The 27,414-nt window shown below is 39.2% G+C and overlaps 1 protein-coding gene across 1 annotated transcript in view; it reads left to right on the top strand.

Annotated features, from left to right (window-relative positions):
- The first annotated feature begins 2,431 nt into the window (after positions 1-2,431).
- Positions 2,432-27,414, top strand: part of ABCC4 (ATP binding cassette subfamily C member 4) — a 286,747-nt gene continuing 261,764 nt past the window's right edge. Inside the window, exon 1 of the mRNA XM_036757037.1 lies at positions 2,432-2,657. Within this exon, the coding sequence (XP_036612932.1) occupies positions 2,584-2,657 (74 nt within the window). The 5' untranslated portion in view covers positions 2,432-2,583. The remainder of the gene's footprint in view (positions 2,658-27,414) is intronic.

The following is a 27,414-nucleotide window of genomic DNA, read 5'->3' as shown; positions in this document are numbered from 1 at the left end:
CTGCCCATTCCACCATGGAAAGTCTTCACACCAAAGGTGAAAAGCAGCCCTGGGAAGGGTCTGGTAGCCCTCACACTAGAGGTACTTATCTTCCCTGAACACACCCTATACCCCCAATAATAAACACCTAATAGGTGTCAGGCACCATGCCAAGTGCTGGGGTTAAATATAGAGAATAAATTGGAAATAACCAACAGAGAGAAGGTACTAGAACTAAAGGGGATCAGGAAAGGCTTTTGATAGAAGATGGGATTTTTAGTTGGGACTTGAAGCCAGGGGGGTCAGGAGACAGAGTGGAGGAGGGTGTGCATTCCAGGCACGGAAATTTGAATTTAGTTCTTGTGACTCGAAACGCAGCACTCATTCCACTTTTCCATTCTGTCTCCCTGTAACATACGAAATTTATGCACAAAGATCTCAGGACCATTGGAGTGGTGGAATGGAATGAAAACATTCATTCAAAAGGAGAGGGGGTAAAGCCTAATGGAATGGTACTGTATTTCAAGTCAGTGGAGTAGGATTTATTTGCTGCTTAAGTGTAAGTTTGGTCAAGTTACAACCTGTCTTAAGCCTTAGTTTTCTAGTCTGCAAAAGGTTGTACTAAAAGTTCTTTCAAGTCCCCTCCTGTTCTAGCTCTCAATTCTATGATCCTAAGTATTTTCTGAGCCCCATTTAGATCTTAATATTGGCACCCGCATATCTAGTATACTAAGATAACTTTTGTTAAACCCAGAGGTTAACTTTAACGATGCAAGCTTTACAACTACTAATCTTAAATATGGTGATGATGGTGCTGTATCTGAAATGTAGGAGAAATTGCTTGAAGCTCTAAGTGAAGGAAAAATTCACGCTAAGAACTCAACTTCTGAAAACATTACACATTGATTTTGGCTTCCCTTTGGGGATCTTATTTCTTTAAGTTTCAAGGTGAGGTCGAAGTATTTTAGGATGATCAGTTTTGGAGGTGAAAGGGACTTTCTTCAAATTATCTTGTACTAAGTGTACGAAAGATAATGCTTCATCTCTCCAGTAGAAAGTTATTGCTTAAAAAAAATTCGCTGATCACCAACACTGGTGTGATGATCAACTATGAACGACTCAGCTCCTCTTCTCAGCAACACAAAGATCCAAGACAAGTACAAAAGACTCAGGAAGGAAAATGCTATACATATCCACATAAAGAGCTGATAGACTCAATGCAGACGGAAGCATTTTTTTTTCACCTACATTATTTTTTCTCGTGGTTTTTTTTCCCCTTTTGATCTGTTTCATTCACAACTGTTACTAATACGGAAATCTTTTTTACATGATAGCACATGTGTAAACTACATCAAACTGCCTATCGTTTTCAGAAGATGGGGAGGGGAAGAGGGAAGGGAAGGGAGAGGGGTAGAGAGAGAAAAAAAATTTGGAACCTAAAATCTTGTAAAAGTGAATGCTAAAAATTTTCTTGACATTTTACTGGGGAAAAAATAAAATACTATTAACTTTTTAAAAATTCTTTGATTTGAGATGGACGTAGCCCTGTTGCCTATAGAGAGATGGCGACAGAGAACCACAGTGCCTGGCAAGGTGACATAGGTGGTCAGTTAAGCCCAGATTACTGAGCCCCAGTAAGTAATGTCCGAAATAATTTACCATTGAGAAAGCAGAAGACGCATGGCTTTTTGTAAGTGCCGTGTACTTTCGATACGAGAAAATACTCTTTTCTGGTATTAGTGCCGCAGAGATAATGCACTTTCAAGTACTATCTATACAAAGAAAGCCCAAAGTCTCCAGCAAAACCCAATCGGGCTCGGTAGTCAAACCTTGACAAAGACTTCCAAAAGCTAACTTCTGTTTTTGCAATTGGGCAAATTCTCCATCACCCAGTTTCTCTCCTGGGCCGGGCTGAGTCGTTTCCTTCCCAGTATTGGACAAGAGTTAAAACCCGCTCAGCTCGCTGGCCAATGGGTGATGGCATGTAGGGGTCCATCCACATTCTTCCAAGGACTGGACAGTTATAAATGGCCACGTGACAGCCATTCGCTTTCCATCTGGGGCACTTACGCCCGGTGCTGCCAGTCCTCTCAGTCCCCCTTGCCAGCAGCTTTCCCAGCTGCGGTCAAACAGCGTAGCTGGGCGTTGGCAGTCCACCCCCGGACTTCGAATCTAGCTTAAGCCTGACCGCCTGCCCCCACCCCCGGAGTGGCAGGCGTACCTTCCGGGTCGGGGCTCTCCCCTCCCCTGCTCCTCGGTGTCCCTACACCCCAGCACTCTCCCCCCGTGGGAAGTCGCACACGTCGTGGCTCGGCCGCGAGCTCGGCTCCAGCAGCTAGCACGGAGAGGTGCTAACATTGGAGCAGCCAGGCGGAGCATCGGAGCAGGGAGGCGGGGAAGAAGGCGTGTCGCCGGGCTCCGGTTTCCGGAAGCCGGACCGGTTCGCTTTGGCGCTTCTAGCTGGCAGTAGACGGAGGTGCTGAGCACCAGCTCGGTCGCTCTAGCATCGTCAGTCGCCCGGGTCACCGGCAGCAGCGGCCCCGGGGGGGAGGGCGGCGGCTAGTGTCCTCCAGCTGGGAGCGCAGGGACGCGGGGCTGGCCAAGATGCAGCCCGTGTACCAGGATGCCAAACCCAACCCTTTGCAAAACGCTAACCTTTGCTCCCGTATATTGTTTTGGTGAGTGAGTGAGCGCACGGGGGCTCTACGTCCCACCGCCGCATCTTAGCTTTGCTTTATAAAACCACTAGCAAGGTGCCCCTGCTGATACCACTCAAGGACTGCCATCCTCCTCGGGCGGCGGGCCGGTCTTTCCCCCGGCGTGGCGTTTGCATGCTGTCTCGGAGGTTCATTTTTTTGGAGGTGATGGGTGGGCGGGTTGGGGAGCAGTTTCCGCCATTCATTGATTCATCCGCGCTGCGACTTCCTAGTGGTGGAGGGGAGCAGCCCACCTCCTGCTACTTCCCTGTTGATTGCCCCGTGGTGCTTGCTGCGCCTGCCTCTGAGGGGTCAGCCAGCAGCGCCGCGCTTACTGGCGGTGTCTAAGAATACTCTTGTCTGCAGGAAGTGCTATTGCTTGGGGTGCCGATGGGAGAGCTGGGGTGGGGTACAGAGGGAGACCGCTATCCCTGGACCTGGGTATGTGAGTGGGTGACGCGCGCGCGTGTATGCGTGTGTGTGTGTGTGTGCGTGTGTTATTGAGACCGAGGACAGAGAGACGTTTCTGTGTACTTAATATAACCTCTTGGCTCATAATGAACTATGCCGTAACAGAGGTGATAGGTTCAAAATGCTGAGGGTGCTGAACGGATTTGGACGTGGAATGGGAATTTCTTTTGCTCAATTATGCATATTTGTCCCAGAGGATTTTCTTTTGTTTATTTATTATTCCCCCCCCCCCCTTAAAGGAGGGTGTCGAGGTGAATGGAGAGGAGATACAATAAATACCTGTCTATAGTACAATGAAATGAACGCTGTGGATTGTCGCTCTTCCGGACAGTACCTCTCGGGACACTGGCCCCTTTACCCCCTTCGCCCTTTATGTTAAATTTGAGTGAGTGTGGAATGAGAGCGGTGAAGGAAGGAAGGAGGGATGCTGAGTCGAAAATGAAAGGGACACAACTGAAACTGAGAACTATCTTCTCTTGAGGAAGAGCTGCAGCTGAGGACCCATCAATTCTTAGCCCTGGCTCCCCTGGGGTTTGGTCAAGTTGGGTTTTTCAGTTGTTTAAATTGCCCTTAGCTGTTGTTTCCAGTCGTATCTGACTCTTCATGACCCCATTTGGGATTTTCTTGGGAAAGATACTGAAGGGGTTTGCCATTTCCTTCTCCAGCTCGTTTTTCAAGTGGGAAAACTGAGGCAGGCAAGGTTAAGTGCCGTGCCTGGGATCGCACAGTTAGTAAAGTGAGGATATTTTTGAACTCCGGTCTTCCTGACTCCAGGCCCTGGGCTTTATCATCCCCTGAGCCGCCTACCTGCTTGAATTGTCCTTCTCTCAAATCTAAGAGAAGCAGGTGTGAGCTTATCTGAGGCTGCTTTTAAGTAGTCTAGATCAAATCGGGCTACCTGATTGTGCTGCTCCTCCCCTTGAATTTTCTCCTGGCAGGACAGCTGTCTTCCTTCTGTGCAAAAGTGGCTTCTGAGATCGTATCTGGGTGTGGTGAACTGCATGTGGCTAAAAACAGTCAGTTTTTATGAATGGAAATGTTCTAAGAGTACAATGTAGCCTTAGTTTTTTTGCCTGTGATTGCCTGATAAGAATTTAGACTAAAAGATAAAGGGAGGTACATGAAGTTTTCTTTTTGTGAGACCTTTTGATTGTTCATTTTTGTCATTAGTTAAGAGTTAGTTTGGGAGCAATTAAAGCATTTTTTTTTTTGCTTTTTTTTTTAACATCACAGTGGTCACTTCTCAGTGGGCAGTCGCTTCCATAAAAACAGGGCAGAAGTGGATTTTTGTGGGGCCTTTCCACTTTTCATGGGTCCGCACAAGTGGCTATGATGAAATGTGTGTGAAACAGGTGTTGAAGTCAAAGGATTTTAAAATATGAGAGGACATAGTGATCATTTAACTCAAGACTTCCCCTTGCTTCCTAACCCCCATTACCCTATTACAGGTGGAGAGACCTGTGATATGGAGGGTAGGTGTCATTGGCCAGTTGGTTAGGAAATCTGCCATCATCACAGGCACTGGATTCGAAATCCAGCTCTGTTCCTTACTGCCTTAACCTTTCTAAGCCTCAGTTTCCTTGTCTGTAGAGGAAGATGCTGAACTAGGTGAAACACTGGTGTCAAACTGAAATAGACACAGGGGCCACTAATCCCTCACGTAAGAATCCCTATGTGTTGAATACTGACTCATGTTTTATTGCAGTGCTTTATTAAAGTATTTGTATTTATTTTGTTAAATATTTCCTAATTATATTTTAACCTAGCTCCCTTCGGACAGCCTGTGTGCTCTAAGATTCCACCTATCTCTTAACTTCCAAGACCCTAGTGAAAGAGCCAGAGCTAGGTGGGCCTGAATGACATCAGTCATATTCTGTTACTTTTCCCCATCAGACTGTTAGGTCTCCGTGCTTCCTTTTTTTCTTTTATTATGGCATTATGCTGAATCCTGAGTGTTTGCTGCTTTTTAGAGAGGAATACCACTACATTTTACTGTTTGCTATTTGGCCTGTGCAGTTATTTACATAGTTCTTCAGGTACTACTTAAAATGCCAGGGGCCATTGAGAGAGGAGGGAAGTCTTCCATCCTTCTGATTTGGCTGGGGTGCTTATCCTGGTGTATTTGTAACTTAAGAGGCAGATCACTAACTATGTAGCTAATCATTAAGGTCAGTGAATAAATATGTAGAAATGCTGTGTGTGTGCAAAAAAAAAAATTACCCCACCTGTTGGTCCATGTTCAGAAACTGCTATTTGAAAGTTTTAAAACCAACTAGATTGGCAGGAAATATAAACAGAGGAGGTGATTTCACCTGGGGAATGCTTCCTTCTGTTGGGAAATGTTCACTAAGTCCTGCTTAACAGACAGCTGATGACACTGACGAACCTGTCAAGGTGAGGAGTCTGTATGGCCCCTCTCTAGAGATATGGAGTGACACCCCTTTACAGCCTCCCTAGAGAGCAATCGACATTTCCTTCGGGTGTTAGGGGGCCTCCTCATGTTGGAAGGATGCAGACTCAGACATCTGTCTAGAAAGGCAGTCCATCCTTTGAACATGCTATGGGTCTATATGTATATGTATTACAAATCCCAGTGGTAGGTCAAAAGAAATTGCATTCTAATTTCAGTTCTTCTTTTCTTCTTCTTGTGATCTTTTCCCCTCAAGAGTAATTTTTCCCCTCCCAAAAAGTATTCACCACCCAGCCAAGACATCTACCACATCATAGTTGAAACTTGGAACCTGCCTGCCTTTTAGGTAGCCAATATGAATGACTGTTGTTGAATAAATACCATAGAAACTAAATCATGTTTAGATGAACGTTAGAAGAGTACTCAAGTACCTATTTTGAAGTCTACAGAAAGTAATTTGTAACCCACCTTTGATATCATATTCCAGTGTTTCAGGCCTAGGAGAGATTTTCTTTCTAAAACCTAACATACATCCTTTTTACTGGTACTTTTGCTGCTTGGTCACATCCCCCTTAGCAGTAGAAAGTCGCATTTTTCTTTAAACATCCTTTCATATACTCAAAGGGTTTTGGCTAAATACTTTAATTTTCCCAGCCTGAATGATACCAGTAATAATTTTTCAGCTTGAATTTATAGGCCTACTTTCAATCTCTTAATCATTTTTGTTTTCATTTGTGTGTGCTCTTGGGTGAATTTTCTTTTTTTCTAGCGATGAACACAATTTTTAAAAACTGCTCAACACTGAGGTTAGTGGGAAATTTATTTGTGTCGCTTTTATACAGTTGTATACTTTTTACAAAAATAAGAAAGACATGAGAATATGAAGGCATCTGGTGATCCAATATGTCTCTGATATTTATTTCTCTTTCCTCATAAACTTAGTTTCTGCCTTTTGATCTTACATTTGGATGTATTTTTTGGACAACTGAATTTGTAAACTTTCTTCTAAAAAATGTATTCTTTCTTCCCACCTTCCCTCTCTGCAAAAAAAAAAAAAGTCAACCTGATTTCTAATCCTATACAATGATAATCACCTTGACTTTTGTCTTGCCACTGGACTTAAATGACTCTGGAAGACAGAGTGAGAGACTGTTGACTTTGGGCAACTCTGCCCCACTTAAATCCAATTCACTGAAAAGTCAAGACATCGCCCCATGATGTCATTGGTCCCCTTATAAAATGAAGGATGAACAGCAACAAGGCACTCCACCCTAGTTGATGTTACTGACAAAAGTAAAGAATTTCCTTTGAGTTGTATAACAATACAGTATAGTGTCTGGCACATGATAAATGATTTGTAAATGCTTACTGATTATTTGATTCATTGGTACAGGACCCAGAACCAGTCCTGTCAGAGCACATTTTGACATTTCTCTATAGGTTGACTTTGGAATAGGGAATACTAGATTTGGAATGAGAAGGATCGAGTTCAAATCCTTGCTTGGGTCTTATTTATTTATTTATGGTGACTTTGGGCAATTCACTTCTCACTATATCTCAGTTTTCTCATCTGTAAAATGAGGAAATTGGACTGTATGACCTAAAATCCCTTTGATCATGAAAACGGTTTAAACCAGCAGGTCCTTTCAATGTCTCCAGAGGGAGTTCTTTCAGCTTAAAAAATTTATGATGATATAGAGAATATCCCTGGTTTCAGGGAAGATACTCTGGAAAACTCTAGGAAGAAGTACAATAGATTTGAAAGGGAAAAATAATGGTTGGAACCAATTAAGAACTTGACAGAATCTGAGTTGGAACCCATTGTGGTTCAGTCGTTTTTCAGACATGTTTGACTCTTCGTGACCCCATTGGGGGTTTTATTGGCAAAGATGCTGGAATGGTTTGCCATTCCTTCTCCAGATCAATTTACAGATGAGGAAACTGAGGCAAACAGAGTCACACAGCTAGTAAGCGTCTGAGGCCAGATTTAAACTAAGCAAGATGAATCTCCCTAACTCTGGGCCCAACACTCTATCCTCTGTACCACCTAGCTGCCCAGTTCAACCCACACATTTACATGAATTTCCTTTTAACATCTTGACAGATGGTCATTCAGCTTTTGCTTGAAGGCTCAAGTGAGATCAAATCTAATACCTCTTCAGGCATCCCATTCCACTTCTGAACAGTTCTGTTTATGTTAATAGATTTTTTCTTTACATTGAGCTGACATCAGCCTCTGATTTCTACTCACTGCTTCTAAGTCCTCTTCTGGGACCCAAGCAGATCAAATCTAACCATCCTTGTTCATTCCAGTTCTTCAGATATTTGAAGGCCAGTGTCCTGTCCTCCCAAAATCTTCTCTTCACCAAGCTAAACATCTCCACTTCTTTCATGTGATCCTTATATGGTAATATGGCCATGCATGTAAAAATCTCTTCATTCTTTTGGCTACTCTTCTTTGGATGCTTTAAAAGCTCATCAGCATCCTTAGAATTTGATGCCCAGAATTGAACCCATGCTTTTAAAGACCATATGATCCAACTCATACCTGAACAGGAATATGCCCTATATAACATAACTGAGAGGTCTTATAGCTTTTGCTTGAAGACTTTCAGTGAAGAGGTACCAAACCCTTCCCAAGACAACCCTTTTCACTTTTGGATAGCTATAATCATGAGGAAGTTCTTTTTTATATCAATGCTACCTATTCCTCTTTAAAACATCTATCTAGTTTTTCCCATGGAGGGATGTCTGTTTTCTTTTCTATTTGATAATCCTTCGCAAACTTGAAGATAGAAATTATTTCTCCCCTCAATCTTTTCTTTTCCTCCTTAAACATCCTTAACTCAATTTTTGTGTCCTCAAGATAGACTGATCTCCAGGCCCTCAAGCCATCCTTTACTCTCCTGAATGCTCTTCAGCTTAACTACGTCCTTCTCTACATGTGATTTCATTTGGGTACATGACAGCCTGGACACAGTGCCTTTCCTTGTAGCCTAAGTTTGTGTAGCTTTTTTGTCTGCCTGGTCACCCTGTTGGCTGATACTGAATTTGTGGTCCAACCTAAACTCCATCTAAATTTTTCAGGTAAACTGTTGTCTAGCCAGTACCCGCCCATTATTATACTTGTGAAAGTCATTTTTTAAAACTCAAGTGTAGGTTTTTGTTTCTCTTATTAGATTTATCCCATTGCTCTAACCTGTCAAGATCTTTTGGAATCTGAATCTGTCATCCATCATGTTAGTTAGCTTTCCCTCCCTGGTTTTGCTTCATCTTTACATGTGACAGCATGCCATCTATGCTTCATCAGAGTCATTTATCTAAATGTTAAAACAGCATGGTCCCTGGAGTAATTCCTTGGGCGTGTTAGTTGAGAATTCCTCTAAGCTGACATCAAACCATTAATTACTATTCTGTATTTGACCATTGAACTGCTTCATCTTTTCCATAAGGGTAGCACATGAGACTTCCTCAAAAGCTTTTCTTTTAATCATGAACTTAAACCTCAATATGAACTTTTCAATGGTCAGTGATCAGAAAAAGATTAGACCGTTAAGTGATACTGAACTACTACATATGGTTTTTAAAAGTACGTGTTAAATTTATTGTAATAGTAACAAATGCTTTTCTAAAATCTAGATAGACTGCTTAGATAAAACAGTTTTTCTTAAAGATAAAATAACACAAAATAGCTAGAAAAAATTAGCACTCCCCTGATTAACTGTCAGAATAAGAAATAAGATTGATCTGGCTTGACCTATTCTTGATGAAACTATCCTGCTTTTGTCATAATCACTGATTTCCTTTCTAGATGTTAACTAACCATCCTCTTAATCATATATTCTAGCATTTTCTCAAGAAATGAACTCATGGTCATGGTCTATAGTTTCCCATTCTACCATCTGTTTCTTCTTCTTCTTCTTCTTCTTCTTCTTCTTCTTCTTCTTCTTCTTCTTCTTCTTCTTCTTCTTCTTCCTCCTCCTCCTCCTCCTCCTCCTCCTCCTCCTCCTCCTCTTCTTCTTCTTCTCCTTCTTCTTTTTTACTAATGAGAACTCTAGTCCATGATTTTAAAAAAAGAATCTTGAATTTGTCTTTAAAATCTATAATTCCACCTTTTGTATCTCTGAAATGAAGCTGCTTCACTATTAAAGTCAGCAACATTCTAGAAGTGGTTCTGTATAGGATATAGACACCAATTCATGGTATAAGAGGGTTTTCTCTGATTTTAAAGACGTGGGACTAGGTGTTGAAGGGCAACTATCATCCTATGTCTCTACCGAAGTTTTTCCATAACCATGAAACTTTTAATCTTATATAGCCCACAGTGGCCATACTCTCAGATTATTTAAACATAAGAAGAAACTATAAAATATTTTCGAACATTCCCCATGTTTGCAAGTAGTGTCATGGAGGCCCATGATAATAGTTACTACCTGAAGACATAAAGTTCTAGCACAGAGTAGTTGCATGGTAATTAGTCAGCAAGCATTTATGGTGTGTCTTAGAGGATTTACTGTATTAGGCCTCTAGAAAAGGATGGATAGAAGAGAGAGGAAAGCCCTGTATATCCAGAGTGGGGGAGACAAACTAAGAAATATATTAAAAAGATGAAAATGTGTGAGTATAATATGATCTGAGTTGAATATATTTATATCTTCATAGGTAATAGTAATTAAAATAATATTGATATTTATTACATGTAATCTCTTAATTGAGGCAGTAGGTAATGCTATTTTTAATCTTCATTTCACAGGTGAGGAAATAGATTGCTAGTTATACAAAACAGTGTTCAAATGGTAGAACAGACAATGAGTTGGGTAAGCATAGTACTTTCTATGGTAACATTTACCTACTTAGAGAACAGAGTATGAACAAAGTTTTCTTTTTTTAAGCATTTTAGAAGAAATGAAGAATTATAAGCTGAGCTCTACAGTGCTTCATTTTTGTCCATTTATATACTGGTGAAGATTACTAATCATTCCTCAAAGCAGTTCTGCTGGAAAATTGTGTTTTAGCCTAGGTCAAGTTATTGTATTCATTTGAAAGAAATGAAAATGAGTTTCTTTGAAAGATTATATAATTGAGATTTTTTCACTCATTGTATCTGGCTTTGTTCCCAATTTGCCTGATTAGTGAGGTTTTAATGTAGCTGGTGACAGGGCACAGAGTACCACCCTGTCTCTTTTTACTAATTCCCTGTCATGACCCCATTTAGGAATGAATGAGCATTTATTAAGCACTTGCTTTTTGCCAAGCACTATACTAAATGTTGGAGACACGAATACAAAAACAAAGACTTACCTAATCTCTGGGAACTTATCTTCTTCTGGGAGGATGATGGGACAATGCACATTGTCGGTGTGTGTGTGTGGTGGCGGGGAGGTGTTGGGTGGGTCGGGAGATAGGGGAACACTTTGGTTCAGAAAGCCACTGGGTGATGGGACCATTGGGGAGAACATTGACACATCCTATCCTGGAACTTCGTTAGAGTTGATTGGATTATGGGTTTATGGTTCCAGAAATATTGTGGAAGGGGCTAAGGGGAAGAAAGGGATGGTGGTGGAGGTGGAAGTTGGGATGCCCGAGGTGATTGGTGAAGGAGGTTGTGGAGGAGGTTAAGAAGCAAGGCTGAAGCTTTCCTGAAAGCATTGAATCTTTGGACTCTGTCCTCATCTTTCCCAATCTGAGCCCCAAATGGCACATTTATGACAACTCTTTTGGTCCTTACCCCCCTCACCAAATGGTTTGGAGATAAAATGCCCTGACTGTCCCTGTTAAATAAAAGTGACCTTGATTTGAGCCCTAAACACACAGAATTCTTGAAAATGTTTATAAAGAGATTCTGGGGGCAGCTAGGTGGCACAGTGAGTAGCTCGCCGGCCCTGGAGGCAGGAGGACCTGAGTTCAAATCCAGCCTCAGACACTTGACACATATACTAGCTATGTGACCTTGGGCAAGTCACTTAACGCCAATTGCCCTGACAAAAATTAAAAAATAAAAGAGATTCCATGCCTTAGAACAGATCAGGAAGTAGAAAGATGTTAATAGTTGATAATATAACTTTGCAAAAATGCTTTGTTACCAGTTTATTAAAGGCAATTGACTTGGTTTACCCTAATAAACATCTTCCAGAGATGATAATTTTACCTTGAATTTTTGTTATACCTTTCTGAGGAACTCAACTGTGTGTGTGTGTTTTGTGTGTGTTTGTGTGTGTGTGTGTTTTTAATCTAGTTGGTTTATTTATCAAAAAATTCAATGTGAATCTAAATTTTATCAATTGAATATTGTTTTAAATAAAACTGGGACCTCACTTAAAAGAACTCTGCAGAATTTTTTTTAATTTAAAATTTTTAGTTATGCTTTGTTTTGGCCACTGTGTAACAAACATCCAAACAAGCCCTCTTACAAAGTATATTTTGTGAACACGTTGTCATCACTTTTAAAAATGTTTTATTCCATAAAAAGCCCCCTTAGAATTTGGCACTTCCTTATATAGTTCTGCGGTAACAAAGAGAAATAGCTAAGCCAAGAAAGAACGAACGAAATAAGTAGACATCTATCAAGTCTGAAGGCATTCTGTACCCATATTCTATATCCTTTCCTTCATGGGGAGAGAAATACTGTATCAGCAGGCCTCTGGAATCAAGACTAGTCATTACATTAATCTGAATTGGCTATCAGTCTTGCTTTCTATACAGTATTGTGGTCATCGTATATATTCTCTGTTCCGTATTCTTTCATGTAAATTTTTCTGAATGTTTTAATATTTGTAGTTTTTTACTCCAGGACCTCAGTGGATCTCCTCAATGTCTATAACCCCTCCAGGGATGCCAATTGCAATTAATTTTTTCCCTCCCATTCTGTCCATGATCTCTCATAATCCTGCCAAAGCAGGCCATACAAATTGCTAAGGGGAATATTTCTGTCTGACTGACACAACTTTGCTGGGGGGCAGGGGAATTTCCTTCTTTGAATTCTCCTGAAGTTGCATGGATAGATACTAAGGGAGCGTTAAAGCTATTTATCAGTTATCCCTTCCTCTTTAAAAACAAGTCCTATATTTCTCTGATTACATTCTTTACACAGCTTCCCCTGCATAATTCCACCTTTGTAATACATTTCATCCTGTCCATACCCACCATGATCCCCCCTCCGGCCCTGTGGGTGATCTTCAGTTTCATGATTCCTCACCATTCTCCTCTTCCTAAAGACGATCCAGACTATCCTCTTCATGTTCATTTCTGGGTCCAGCTCATTGTCCATTTGCAGTGTCTGCCCAAGATCTATGTATTAATAGATAATCTTTGTGAGTTATCTATTCACATACATATAACATAGTCTGTACAATAGGCATTCTTCATTTACTTGTTTTTTTTCCTCCCTCTGTGTAATCAAGCCAAAGTCTTTTTGACTAATTATGGATCTCACTTAGAATGTTTTGTAGCGTTCTCTGGTCAAGCATAAGGTCATCCGCAAATATAACCATACAGAGGAACTCACCTTCTGTAGAGAATCCCTCTTCTATTTGGATTCTGCATTGAACCTCCTCTGACAGTGACAGACCCCGTTGATGTGCATATGTCTCCCTAATATCTGTGGCTTGATATAAATCAAAAGTTCTCTGAACAAAACTGTTACATCTTTAAAAGAATATTATACGTGTCTGACATGCAAGGGAGAGACTTTGTATAAGGGAAGCCTTTAAGGCCACATTTCACTCCTTAGCACAGTGAAATCTTCTTTGTATTTTTCAAGCAATTGGAAAGATATTCTTCCCTTCTAATACCTTCATCAAAGATGTCATTGATACATATATAGAATATTTTCATAAAAGTTGCATATGGGCAAGACAGTAGACACCTGAGTTGGGGGGGGAGCTATTTATTTATTTTATATATTCATGGTTGAATTTTCGAGTAATAAGAAGATCTGAATTCTTCCCACCCCCAACATTTTTGATATCATTCCCTGTTTCAGAAAACTTGAAAATCATTCCCTCAGTGACTCTAAAATTACATCTCCCTTAGCATGGACGTCTTATATTTGGTTTGATTTAGCTGCTTTTCCCACATTTATTCTTCTCTGTCCCATTTTGACTTCTCCATGGAGCACCTCCAGGACTGTAATGCTGAAGGCCAAATGTGGTGGCTCTACTATGCTTATTAGTGTTGAAGTTTGTTTTGTTTTCTTTTTTTCCTGTCTGTTGTCCTTCCAGATGATTTGGTTGGTCACTAATTTTTCTTCAAAACATATTTCCCTTTATTGTTCTTGGTGGTACCACTTAGAGTCTTCTATCATCTTTATCCACAAACTTTTTTTTCTAAAGTTATATTGATTACTTTTTTACTTTCATTTTTACTTTCACTCCTCTCCAAATATACCCCAGCTGCCCTCCGGCCGACTGTAACGAAGAAGGAAAAAAGACTTAAGTACAGCTTGACACATGCCACATTTGAGAGTATATGCAGTATTCCAGACTCATAATCTTCCACCTCTCCAGTGAAGGACTTACTTCTTTCGTGCGATCAAGCTTTTTCCTTTAGATTTTATTAAAGAATTTATCTTCCACTTTGTTGTTGTCCTTGGCTGACATTTCTCTGCTTGGCAAGGAGATCGGGTGTTTGTGTGCATTTGAGATTTCTAAGTCCTTCTGATCTTTTATCAGTTGAGTTGTATCAGTTAAACTTCTTTAGGAAATTATTAGGGTCAGCGTTGTTTTGTATTTACTCAATCCATGTCAATATTGGGGGAAGGGGAAGGGAAGATATTGGTAAACTTTTAAGAACCTTTTTGGGGGTAGTTTTAATTTTTGTTTGTATCTTTTTTTTACAACATATTTATTTCTTAATATAGACTTCCTCTTTTTTCTGCACATTGAGCCAACCCTTGCAACAAATAATGAAAAAAGAAAAAAAGTTAAAATATCAATATATATGAGTCACACAGGGTATATAATTTTCCATACTAATTAATAACTTGGTCAGCTGGTTTAGATTAGAGTTGTTTAAATTGTATACTATATCTTTTTCTCATTTTTATTCCATAAAGTTTTGTATTCTTTTTGATCTTTCTGCTAACAAATCTGTTCCTTGAGCATACGATGCATTTGTGAATGACTTGCATGTTAGTAACACATTGCTTTCTGCCTGTTAAAATGCTGTACCATCATTGTCACTTTTGTGATGCTATTCTGGTATTTGCTATGGCTAGCACCTCCATTATTTTTTCTTCTGGAAAGTTACTTAAAAAGTGCAAGGTTTTTGCTTAGACCATAAGCCTTTGTAAGGTCTCTCTTATTTCTTACTTGCTCCCTGAACCCTATGTTCTAATATCATCTCTTCATTGAAATCCCCAAATATGAAAGTATATGTTGACTTAATTTTGAGGGTCTTAATGTGTTCTTTGTAGAATTTCTCTACCTACTTGTCCTCTGCCATCACAGAGCATAATTTTTTTCTTCATTTATTATTACTATTTGGTTATATTTGTTATCTCCCTTTTATGAATGACAAAACTGAACAAGTCACTTGTGCTCTTTTTAAACCTGTTTCCTTGTATGTAAATGGAGTTAATAATATGGGTACCTTGTTTTTGTGAGGTTCAAAAAACAAATATATGTAAAGCATTTTGCAAAATTCAAAGTGCCATCTTTTTTGTATTATTGTACTAGTATTGTATCTCATTTTTAACTTTTTAATCACGAATAGCATTTCTGTGCATGTGGTTCTTGCTCTCATGGACTCCTTTGGAAACCTGAGGATGTCTGCCCCCTTCACCTCTGGGCTTTCCTGAGAGGGTGGGGAGACCTGCCACCCCAAGAGGTAATTGATAATGTTAATAACTAATTTATATAATGGCTATGTATCAGGCACCATGGTAAGCACTTTACAAATGTTATTATCTCATTTGATTCCTTACAACAACCCTGGGAGTTAGGGGCTATTATTATCCCTGTTTCACAGATGAAGAAACTGAGGCACACAGAGGTTAAGTGACTCGCCCAGGGTCACACTACTAGGAAGGGTCTGAAGCCAGAGTTGAACTCAGATCTTCTGGACTCCAGGCCTGCTGCTCTCTACACACTCCTCCACCCAACCTTCCACATGCTCTTATCACTTGCTCGGTCCTCTAACCAGGACTGCCTGGAACCTATCAGGATTGCTTGACTACTCACAAGAGGTTTGATAAGATGGGAGTCACCAACAAACACTATTCCTTTTGGTGAGATAAAGGACCATCAGACCTTACCATTTGCCCTGCCCCCTAAGGAATGAGACCTCTAGGTCTTGCCTCTGTGCCCTGCAAGCCCCCCTGCACCCCGTAACATAAGCTAAGGATCCGTAGGTCTTGCCATCTGCCCCTACTCCTGCATCGTTAGGACGTCTGCATCTTTCCATCCATCTGCAATTAAACTGTTTTTACAAATTTTCTCCCCAGCTGGAGTAAGAGCTCCTTGAGAGTAGGTCTCGTTTTTTTCCATTTTGTATTTCCAGTGCTTACTGTCATGTTTGGCACCAAGTAAGTGCTTTTTGTTCATTCATATAGTCCTAGTTGTGAGGTGTTTGGGTCAAAAGGGAATGGGCAGTTCAGTGAATTTTCTTATTATTGTTTCAGTCAACCAGTCAACAAACACTAATTGCTTACTATATTCCAAGCACTGTTCTAGGTGGTAGGAATTCAAATACAAAAAGTTGAAATAATCCTTACAGTCAAGTTACAGGCTATTGGAAGAGACAGGATAGATGTGTGTGTATATGTGTATTTTTCACACACATATATACCTTTATACATATATATATATATATATATATATATATACACACACATATACATATATCAGTATATCTCTGTGGCATAAATAGGATAGGAAGTAAGAATAGTAACAGCTTGTGGGGATCATCTAGGTGGTATAGGGGATAGAGTACCAGGCCTGGAATTAAGAAGACCTGAGTTCTAATCTGGTCCCAGACATCTATTAGCTGTTCGACCCTGAGCTCTTAACTGCTCTTTGCCTCAGTTTCCTCAATTGCAAAATGAACATAATAATGCTACCTGCCTTCCAGGGTTGTTGTGAGGATCAGACAAGAAAATATTTGAAAAGCTTTTAGTGCGAGACTGGACACATAGGAGGTGCCGTACAAACGTTAGCTGTTGTGATAATCAGGGAAGCCTTCATGTAGAGGTGGTTGAGTGGTCCTGAAGGAAGGAGCCCTTATCTTATTTGGAGTTGAGGAGGAAGTGCATTCAGGCATGACTGTGGAACGTGGAGTGCCATTAGGGAAAGGAAGTCTGGAAAGACAGGTTCAGGCTTTAAAAGATAAAACAGGAGGATATACTTGACCTTAGAGGCAATCGGAAGCCACTGCAGTATAATGAGTGACAGGGTCAGAACTGTGCTTAAGGGAAATCACATGGGCCTCTGGGTATAGAGTAGATTGGAACAGAAAGAGGCTTGAAGCAGCCAAAGCAACTTAGGAGGCCAATGTGGTAGCTAAAGGAGAGCTAATGAGGGTCTGTACTACTGTGTTGGCTATGTGAGTAGAGAGAAGGGATTGGTTGCAAGAAATGCTATGAAGATAGGAATGTCAAGGTTAAAATAAACAATATAAGATGGATAAAGATATTTAAGGAGTCTGGGATAACTCTTCAAGTTGGAAACCTGGGAGACTGGAAAAATGGCCATACTGTTAAGAGAAATAGGCAAGTTTGGAAGAGGGGTAGGTTTGGGTGAAAGAAAATAAATTTTATCTTGGCCATGTTGAGTTTCAGGTTTCTTTGGCATATAGCCTGTTTGAAATGTCCAATAAACAGCTGGTAGTGTAAGACTTAAAGCTCTGGGGAGAGATAATATTGATATACAGTCATCTGCATGGAGTTGATAATTAAGCCCCTGGAAACAAATGAGGTCAGTAAGTAAGTAAGTATGTAGAGAAAGGGAGTCCTGGGATAGAGCCATTGGGAACATCCACAGGTAGGTATGTGTTATGGATGATGAACCAGCAAAGGAGAATGAGAAAGTCACATGGGAAGGAGGAAAACCAGGAGAGTGTCATAAAAGGCCAGAGAGGGAAGCTTGAAGAGAGGAGACAAGGTTGGGAATAGCGTCTTTGGTGAGGTAGAGAACCACTAGGGACAATGACAGGATTGCCTCGTGGTAGTGAAGGCCCAGTTTTAGGTAACATAAATTTGTAGGGTATCCAGTTAGCACAGTTGTGTATCGTGAAGTCTATATTCTGGCCAAATTTGCCTGCTTACTGTTTCCCATACGTGGCATTCCATCTCCCATCTGGAAGTCTTTTCCCTCCCCACTTCCACTTCTTTTGCATCCTAACTCCCTCAGAGCTTAGCTCAAATGCCATTTCTTTCTGCTGTAGAGGATTTTTCTGATTTCCCCAGTTGTTACTGCTCCCCCTGTTCTGAAGCTGTTTCTCATCCATCTATCCATCCATTCGTGCATTCATCCATGCATCCATCCATGCATCTATCCATCTATCTATCTATCCATCTATCTATCTGTCTATCTCTATCTCTCCATCTATCTATCCATCCATCTATCCATCCGTCTATCCGTCTGTCTCTCTCTCTCTCTCTCTCTCTCTCGATCGTTTTCACCCAGTAGAATGTAAACTTTTTGAGAGAAGAAACAATTTTGTTTCTATCTTTTGCATATATAGTGGTTGGTACATGGCACTTAAATTCCCATTGAATTGAATAATTCCAAATGGTTTTCAGAATAATAGAATCAATTCTTTGCTCAAATTTTCTTACTAAACTTTCTCACTAAAATCCATTAGCATTTGTGATAGCTTGATGAGTATGAGGTGGTCTTGCCTCAGGTTTGTTTTATTCTGAGTTCCTGAGTACTAGTGATTTTGAACATTTTTCCCTAATGGTCATAATCATTTGCATTTCTTCTTTTGAAAGTTTTCTTATACCCTTTAGCCACATGTTCTTAATATTTGTTTATGCTAAATCTACAGATCTTTAAAGGTCTGCTTTTTATCAGTTATTTAAGGCAAAAATTTCTCCAAGTTTTTTGAAACATTTTATTTTGTTAATCTGGATATTTCATATTTTTAAAAATATTCATCCATTTCAAGTTGCTATATTATGGTCATAGTAGTTCAGAATAACAGAAAGGAACTCCAGCAACCCATACTTGAAAGGAATTGTTCGTTTTAACAGTATAACATGCCCGACAAGTGATTGATTATCCAGCCTTTGCTTGAAGGCCTTCCAAGCATCCCATTCCAATTTTGGACAGCTCTAATTGTTGGGAATTTTCTCCTAACATCACACCAAAATTTTCCCCATTGCACTTCCAAGCATTTGTTCCTGCCCTCATGGGGAGTTCAATTCTTCTTCCACGTGATAACATTCCCTCCTCTCTTCATCATCTCAGTTGTCCTCCTCAGCATCCTTCCTAAACTGTGGTACCCAGAACTGAACACAGCACTCCAAATGTGGTCACACCCCAGAAACTAATCCTCTCTCAGTGTTCAACCCAAGATCATATTAGCTTTTTTAATCACCACATTACACCACTGTCTCAATGAGCTCTTAGTCTGCTAGAAATTCCCAGATCTTTCTCAAACGGCTTGTTAACCATACTAATCCCATCTGGTACACGTGAAGGTGTTTCTTTTTGAAACCAACAGTGTGCTTTCACATTTATCCTTGAATTTTATCATAGATTTATAGTCCATTGCTCCAGCCCTAGTGATGTTAAACTCAAATAGAATGAGGCCACCTGACTGTTGACTTAGAAAACCACATATTAACGTTATATTTGTTTGACTTCAGTGAACAGTGTTTTACATCTCTGCTCAGAACTAGCAATTCCAAGAATGTGGCCTGGGGATTCCCTTGGGGTTTCTGAGACCCTTGGGGGGTGGCGGGGAGTGTCAGCAAGGTTAAAAATATTTTCACAATGATACTGAGAAGTCATTTATCTTACCCACATAAACAAAAGTTATTTGGGGTCCTCATTAATTTTTAAAAGGGTAATGGGGTCCTGACACCAAAAAGTTTGAGAACCCTCTGCTCAAAACTGTCAGGATGTTTTTGCATCCTTACTGCATCATTCCTTGTGTAAGGCTCAGAGCCCCCACCCCTAATGTCACTTGCAAATTTAATGGGCATGCCATCTGTGTTTTTATTAAAGTTACTTATAAAAATATTAAATAGCACAGAGCCAAGTTTAGATCTTTGTGACATTCCATTAGAGACCTTGCCAAGTTGACACTGACCCATTAACAACTTATTCTTGGATCACAGGAATCCATAATTGTTTTACCATCCAAGCCAGGTGTCTGTCTGCATGCTAAAAATGTAATTAAATTATGAATTATAATTATATATAAATTATATTTATATTAATTATAAATTGGAATTCTCTGCATTTGCTAGTTTAGTAAAACTGTACAAAAAAGGAAAGGAGGTTATTCTGGCCATCATCTGTTCTCAATAAGGCCATCCTGGTGCTTTGTAATCATTCCTTACTTCCCTTTCTTGATATTCACTAACATTTTTTTAAAAAAAATCATTTGCTCTAGTTTCCTCAGGAACCAGAATCAAGTTCATTGGCTTGTAAAGCTGTTTATTCCTGTTTTTGAAAATTGGGACAATATTTGCCCTTTTTTCATTTTGTCTTAATTTTCCTGCCTGCAGTGATATTAAACTCCAAGGGTAATGGATCTCTGCGGAGGCAGCATATTGATATAGGAAACCACAAATTAATAATATCTATGTTGCATTGTATTTTTATTTATTTTGTGGTTTTAAGCTTAAATAGAAATGTATCCCTACTGGCAGCATATTGACTTAGAAAACCTCAAATTAACATTATCCAAGTATTGTATTTTTATTCATTTTGTTAAATACTTCCCAGTTACATTTTAATCTGGTTCTGGTCTTTCTTGGCCAAAATTTGGTACCTCTACTTTGTAATCTTTCTGATACCTGGCAATAGCTCCTGGATTACAATCTGCTAGTTCTTTCTATACCTAAGAATGTAGTTTATGTAAGTCATGTGACTTGAAATAATCAAAGGGCGCTTGGTGCTATTAGATCCTTGCTTATTTTGGCCATCAACTTCCTATTGGTCATTTTTGTTTGTTTTAATGTGCAAAGTTATTTCTGGTCATTTTTGGGTGAATTTCCCCTTTTAAGTTTCGGTTTTCATAACTTGGCTTACTTTCTCTTTTTTGAGGATAAGATTAGCTAATAATTTATTTTATTGGCATTTATGACAAATCTCAATTTTCTTATTATAACAGGCATATTTTCCCTCCAATTTTGTGTGATGTTCAGAATTTCTCTTCATGTTTATTTAGTGGTTATGAATTTGTTGATCTGTTTCCACTACTAGGGTTTTTGGTTGTATGCTTAATTTAGTGGACTTTAATTAGAAGGTGGTATGGTGTCTTTGAAAGGGCATAGCTTTGGAGTCAGAAGCGTAGTTCAAAATACTGCTTCTGATGGATGTTTGTACTGCTTGTATGGTCTTAATAAAAGCATGTAAACTTCCTGCACCTCGGTTTCTTCATCTTTAAAATGGGGTTCTTGAGGTTTCTTCTAGCTCGTGAACTATGATTTGATGAATTCTCTTATTATGCCAGCTTTGTGCATCCTACAGATATTTGTTTATTGTCTTATTATTATAATTTTATTTATCGTTTGTATGTTTTGTTCTTTGACCTCACTAATTCATTTCAATTAAAAAAGCACATGTTGAATGTCTTCAGTGCTCAGGCAGTGTCTTGGGCTCTGGGGATACAAAGACATGAGCCAAGATGGTCTCTGGCCTTCACAAGCAGGATACCCTTTTTTAGGCCTGTGTCCTTTGTCCATATTGCCTAAGACGGTACCCAACCCCAGTATGTATCCCAGTATATAATCAGTTTTATAAAGAGGCCAATGTATTAATAATCCCTTTTGGTAATGTCCAGAGCTCTTTTTTATATTCTAATTTTTCTAACATTCTTTTCAGATCCTAACCTTTTTTTAATTTGTTTTTGTGTCATGTTAGTTTAAATGTGAAAGATGATTTTTTGTACACCCAAATAATTATTGTTTTTCTTTGTGGTCTTATATTTTCAAAGATTTAGCACTGGAAAGGACCCCAGAGGTCATCTACTTCTGTCTTTTCATTTTATAGGAGACACTGAAGCCATAGAGGTTGTGACTTGCTTTATATCATTCAGTTTTAAGTAACTTTGTCTAAATTGGAACATAGGTCTTCCAAACTCGTCTTTCTGACTAAATTCATCACTCTAGCCACTACCTTAAGTGATTTCCTTTAAATGCTTACTCCTATGCTATTTGGTTCATACATATTTAATATTGATAATATTTCTTTATCTGTGGTAACTCTTTCATGATATAGTTTCCTTGTTTGTCTCTTTTATGGATGTTTATTTTTACTGTTCTGTCAGAAATCAATGCCCATATCTGCTTTTTAGATTCAGCTAAGGCATAATAAATTCTGATCCAAGGTCACATTTTACACTGTATATATTTTTATACTTTGAGAACATTTTTTGTATACAAAAAAAGTTGGGTTTTGTTTTCTATACCATTTTGCCACTCTCTTCCATTTTATGAGTAAGAATGACCTCATTCCATTAACATTCGCAGTTATGATAATTTTGTGTTCCCCTCTAGCAAAACCTATTATTTCCTTTAAAAAACATCAGTGAGAGGTATCCCTATTTGTATTGCTTGAAACAGTATAGACTGTTCTTGTCTACCACTCCTCCTGTCCCAGACTAGAACTTAAACCAGCTCCCCACTTTTTTCTTTTTTGATAATCTGCCTGGTAAACAACTATAGTTTGTTCTACTTATAGAGATCCCCTCCAAAGGCTGAGAGATGTCTATATTCCTTCCCTAGTCTAACTCAGTCCCTTGCTTATTTTTTTGTATTTTTACCAGGATGCTCAACTTAGAAAGTCTTTAAAAAGTTTTTCAGCCAACCTTCCTGAGTTTTAGTGTCCTCTTCTGTACAGTGAGAAGGCTACTGGGTTCAGTGGTCCCTTTTGCCCCAAGAATCTGTGATTCTTGAATTGTAGGTTCTCAGAGCCCAGTGTTAGTGAGGTGAGGTTGTGGTTTTGATCCTTTTATGGGCCATTTGATTTTGTTCCACTCCAGGGCTGTAACAAAGCCGTAACAAAACCCTGACCTGATCATAAAGGGGTTCTGAGAAGAAAAAAGAATGAGTACAAAAGGGAGGGTTCTTATCCTGCTCAGAAAAGCACCTCTGAGTATGTCCTGCTAATGAGATAGTAACACGTAGCAAAGATGATGTCCATCTGCTTTGAATTTTACCTATAATGGTAATAAAAGAGAAAGAAAACTTTAGACACACACACAAACACACATACACGCACACTTTTCTTAGGATTCACTCTGGTTTAGCAGACTCTATGGCTACAAATACTTATGTATAGGGTGACCCATAATTGCCCAAGAACAATTTCATAGATGTTGACTGACCAAACACTCTCTGTCTCCAAGCTGGGCAAAATGAAAAGCTTTCAAAATGCAGAAACCTAGCAGAAGAAAGCAAAATAATCGATTGATAACTTTAGGGTAGACTAATGTTGATAATGTCAATTCCCAAAATATAATCTGTTGGATTTAGAGATAGCTTTGTTTATAGAAGAAACTCCGTGGTGTGATTGATAAAGCAGTTGGACTTGGAGTTGAGGGAGATTTGGGTCAAATATTGTTCCTGATACTCCAACCAGGCAAGTTACTTAATCACTCTGACTCCACCCCCCATTCCTACCACTTTCTCTGTAAATGTGGATATGGAAGAATTTTAAAAAACAAAAAAAAACCCCAACCCCCTTCTTTTTATTTTCCCCAGAGACTCACAGTAAAAATACAGGTGATAGATTGAAGAAAAAAAAAAAGGCTTTTCTTAGGGAAACAAATAAGATTTTTTTAACCAAGAACACATCACGTATTCCACCCCTAATTTGGTTATTGGCTCATTTTCGTATTCCTTTCCCATCCTTCTCTGCAATAAGTAGTAACTAGTATGTATTTTTTTCCTCTGAGAAAGATTAAAACATAATGGGAATGGCCCAAGAGAAATGAGATAGTCATTGGGTTGCTCCATTCTGTAATGTTAACCCAGGCTGTATCTTAAGATCTCTTCCTTGTTCAAGATTCCTGTAAATGTTACTTGAAATCCTCTTGGGGTAGAAAATCATGTTGAAGGACATGGAGGATGATGCCTGTTGGGACACCTTTCCAAACTAGAAATAGCTTAGATATAGATAGATTAATCTTAAATAAAATTCTTTCTTACTGATTTGAGCCTAGTATTTGGATTAATTATTTTCTCTCTTTAACAGGGAGTGTGTTGGAAGTATCTACCTGTTTTGAGTGCCAAATGACCTGAGCCAGTAGTGTCAAAATCAGATAGAAACAGGGATTGCCCGTTGCTACATAGGGATCCCTGAAGGCCACATATTCACTTATACAACCAGGTATTAACCCTATCCGTGTTCTATTATATTGTTATTTATTTTGTTAAATATTTCCCAAGTATTTTTTAATCTGGTTGGTTGTACTCCTGGAATCCACATTTTACAGAGCAAATCCATAATAAATATCCTTAATAAAAGAATTTGTTTTGGAAAATTTGGATTCAGTCAAAAGGCCACACTTAAGGATCTAGAAGGCCACATGTGGCCTCAAGGCTGCATGTTCCCCACCCTTGGGGAAGAGGGTTCTATTTCAGAGAGTGAATTAGAATTGGTTTTGTTGTTTAGTCATTTTTAGTTGTGTCCAACTCTTCATGACCCCATTTGGGGTTTTCTTGGCAAAGATACTGGACTGGTTTTGCCATTTCCTTCTCCACCTTATTTTACAGATGAGGAAAATGAGGTAAACAGGGTTAAGTGACTTGCCCAGGGTCATGAGGCTGGATTTTGAACTCAGGAAGATTCATCTTCCTGGCCCCGGGTCCTGCATTCTAGCTACTGTGCCACCCATCTGTCTCTAGAATTGGTTAGAAGGGAATTTTATTGAGAGACCAAAGATTCAAATGTGATTTGGTGTTTGTCATAGAATTTAAACCCGGGCTATCACAAAATTTAAATCTGGTATTCATTCAGCCTTTTGCTATTACCGCTGTACTCTCTCTCCTGATGGAGTGTTATTTCCTTAAAGTCAGGGATGCATCCTCAAACCTTAACGCAAAGCCGGGCACATAGTGGCACTTTATTGATGAATTGCCCTGATGGAAGTGGCAGTGTGACCTAATGTCAGGACTACAGTGTAATGAGGAATGGTCCTTTTTAACACATGCAATTAAGACAAATTAATGGAAATAAAAGTGAAAATTGTCATTATAATATGAAAGCACTCTGGAAAGTATAAAGCACCATATAAATATGAGGAAGCACTATTACTTTACCTCTTCCCTACCAAAGTCTTCCAGAAGTTCATTTCATGTAGAAACTGTTCAGGCCTGTTCCTGATTTTCAGAAATATTAAATAGCCTCCTTGGGCTAGCCTAGAGAGTGCAAGGCTTTTGTTCGTATTAGTTATTAGCACTGTGCTTGCACTCTTTACATTACCGTTCTGTACTCAGAATTAGATTAATTGTTAGCCTTGCTAGAGCACAGCTGGAACCCAGCTGCCCTCTAATAAGTCAATCAGGGTGATCCTGTTTTTGGATCCTTTGGCAAAGACTGTGCTCAAAATGTTCCCTTCCGTTTCTGAATGACAGATTAACTAAAACATGGTTGTGCTTTTTGGAAAAAATTCTACCCTGGTAATTTGTGAATCCAATGTAAATAGTTTTTAAAAAGAGACATTTCTGTTATATTCTGCCCCTATTTTTCCCCTATGCTGCTCTCCTCCTCCCCCCACCACCCCCTTGTCATCTACCTCCTAAACCATCTTGCTGATTTTACTCTTTCCAAACTCACTAATTACCTCCTTATCTATAAATCTAGTGGCTTTTTTCCAGTCCTTGTCATTACTTGGAAACAGTGTTTGATTTTATCACATTTAATTTGTTCATCAAATATTAAGTACCTATTATGCAAGGCCCTGTGTTAGTCATTGTAGATAGAAAATGACAAAAAGGAAAAATAAAACCGGTCCCATTCTCGAAGAATTTGCATTATACTCTCTAATTTTTTGAATTTAATTTATTACTTGCCTAAAGTATATGTAAGTTTTCAAAAAAAAATCAAGTCAAGCGATAGTGCAGGAACACCTCAAAACCTTCTGAGGGTTTCCCCTGAGGGCAGGCACTGATTTTTGTCTTTGTATACCTAGCACCTAGCATAGTGTCTGGCATATAGTAGGTATTTAATAAATGCTTGCTGTAATAAATGCTGTAAGGAGGTAAGGCCCTGGAAGGTAAGAAGTTTTTTTTTTTTTTTTGGTCTTTGTATTGCCTGATCTAGCACAATGCCTTGCACATATTTAGGTGCTTATTAAGTATATATTGATTGTCGTTGTTCAGTGTCTGACTCTTCATGACTCCATTGGGGGTTTGCCTGGCAAAGCTATTCCAGTGATTTGTTATTTCCTTCTCCATTTATCAATTACTTGGATACTATGAGTCGTCTGCATTCTTTGTTCCAAATCTTTCTCTCTCTTCTCCCAGCTTTCCTTCTTTTCAGGGCCTAAAACATTTCTGAAGAAATACAGAAGCTTTTTTCCTAGTAATGCAGAATATCTTATTGCCTGGCTGTATGACCCAACCCTTGCAGCAAATTGAGGTTTCTCGAGGGGATTTCCACAAAGCTGCCCCATATACTTGGAGATACTGAAAAGGGACCCACTTCCAGTAATGAGGAGTTGTCTTTTCTAAAAATTCATTCCAGGAAGGATAGGGTGCAGCAGGAAGAAGTACCACAGAGCAGCCTCACAAACACACAAAAAAGAAAGAACCACTTGTTTTCTTGGTAATTGTCCTTTTTAAGAGGCCTCAATAGAGTGAAGAAAGGCTAGATTTATGAAAGTTTACCTTTGTGTCCATGTCTCTTTATAGTTACAAAATCTTTTATACACAATAATAACTGAGAGTATAGCACTTAATATTAGGAAATCACTTTACCTACATAATTGTACTTAAGTAATACAAGTATTAGTATCCCTATTTTATGGGTGGGTGAACTGAGGCATGGAAAGGTTAAGCGATTCACCTAGGGTCGTAGAGATAGTGAGGGTGTATGTTTTATGGATTAGGAATATGGAATAGAAGAAGCAGTTGGGAGAGATGCTGGAGATAGGTACAGTCAACAAGCTTTGCACCTGATCAGGTATGTGAGGGGAGAGGGGAAGGACTATAAGAGCCTAAGGTCGTCTAACTGAGGAGACGGAATGAATGGTCCTGCCCTAGGTAGATGAGTGAATCTGGAGGAGGAGCCTGGCCTCTGGGGAAAGCATTGACTAGGTTTGGGGTAGGGGAAAGGGGTAGTAAAACCTTCATATCTAGAAGGCAGTTGGAGATCCAGGTCTGGCGCTCTAAGGAGGTCAGGATTGAACATCTAAAGTTTCCATCCTACCCGGCTACTTTCTTACCTTACCCCTTTGCGCTTGAAAAATGTTTGAATGAATTGTGGCGTATCTCTGTAGTGAAATACTGTATATTTCTTAAAAAAATGGTAATTATGAACAATGCAAAGAAATATGTAAAATAAATTTGTAGGGATGGAAAAGTAATAACAGGACACAGGAATATGAAATGTAGCCATTATTTTGTTGAAATTTGCATAATATTCTTTCCCCAGGCAAAATATAAATTGTTTGGATTTCATTAATCCCTATTCTACTTGTTAATGTTTTTTGAGAATGTTACTAAATTTATAAGATAATTAA

This window comes from Trichosurus vulpecula, chromosome 4, assembly GCF_011100635.1.
Source record: "Trichosurus vulpecula isolate mTriVul1 chromosome 4, mTriVul1.pri, whole genome shotgun sequence".
Classification (NCBI taxonomy): Eukaryota; Metazoa; Chordata; class Mammalia; order Diprotodontia; family Phalangeridae; genus Trichosurus; species Trichosurus vulpecula.
The sequence above is the reverse complement of the archived record's forward strand: the minus strand, read 5'-3'. Positions and strand labels throughout refer to the sequence as shown.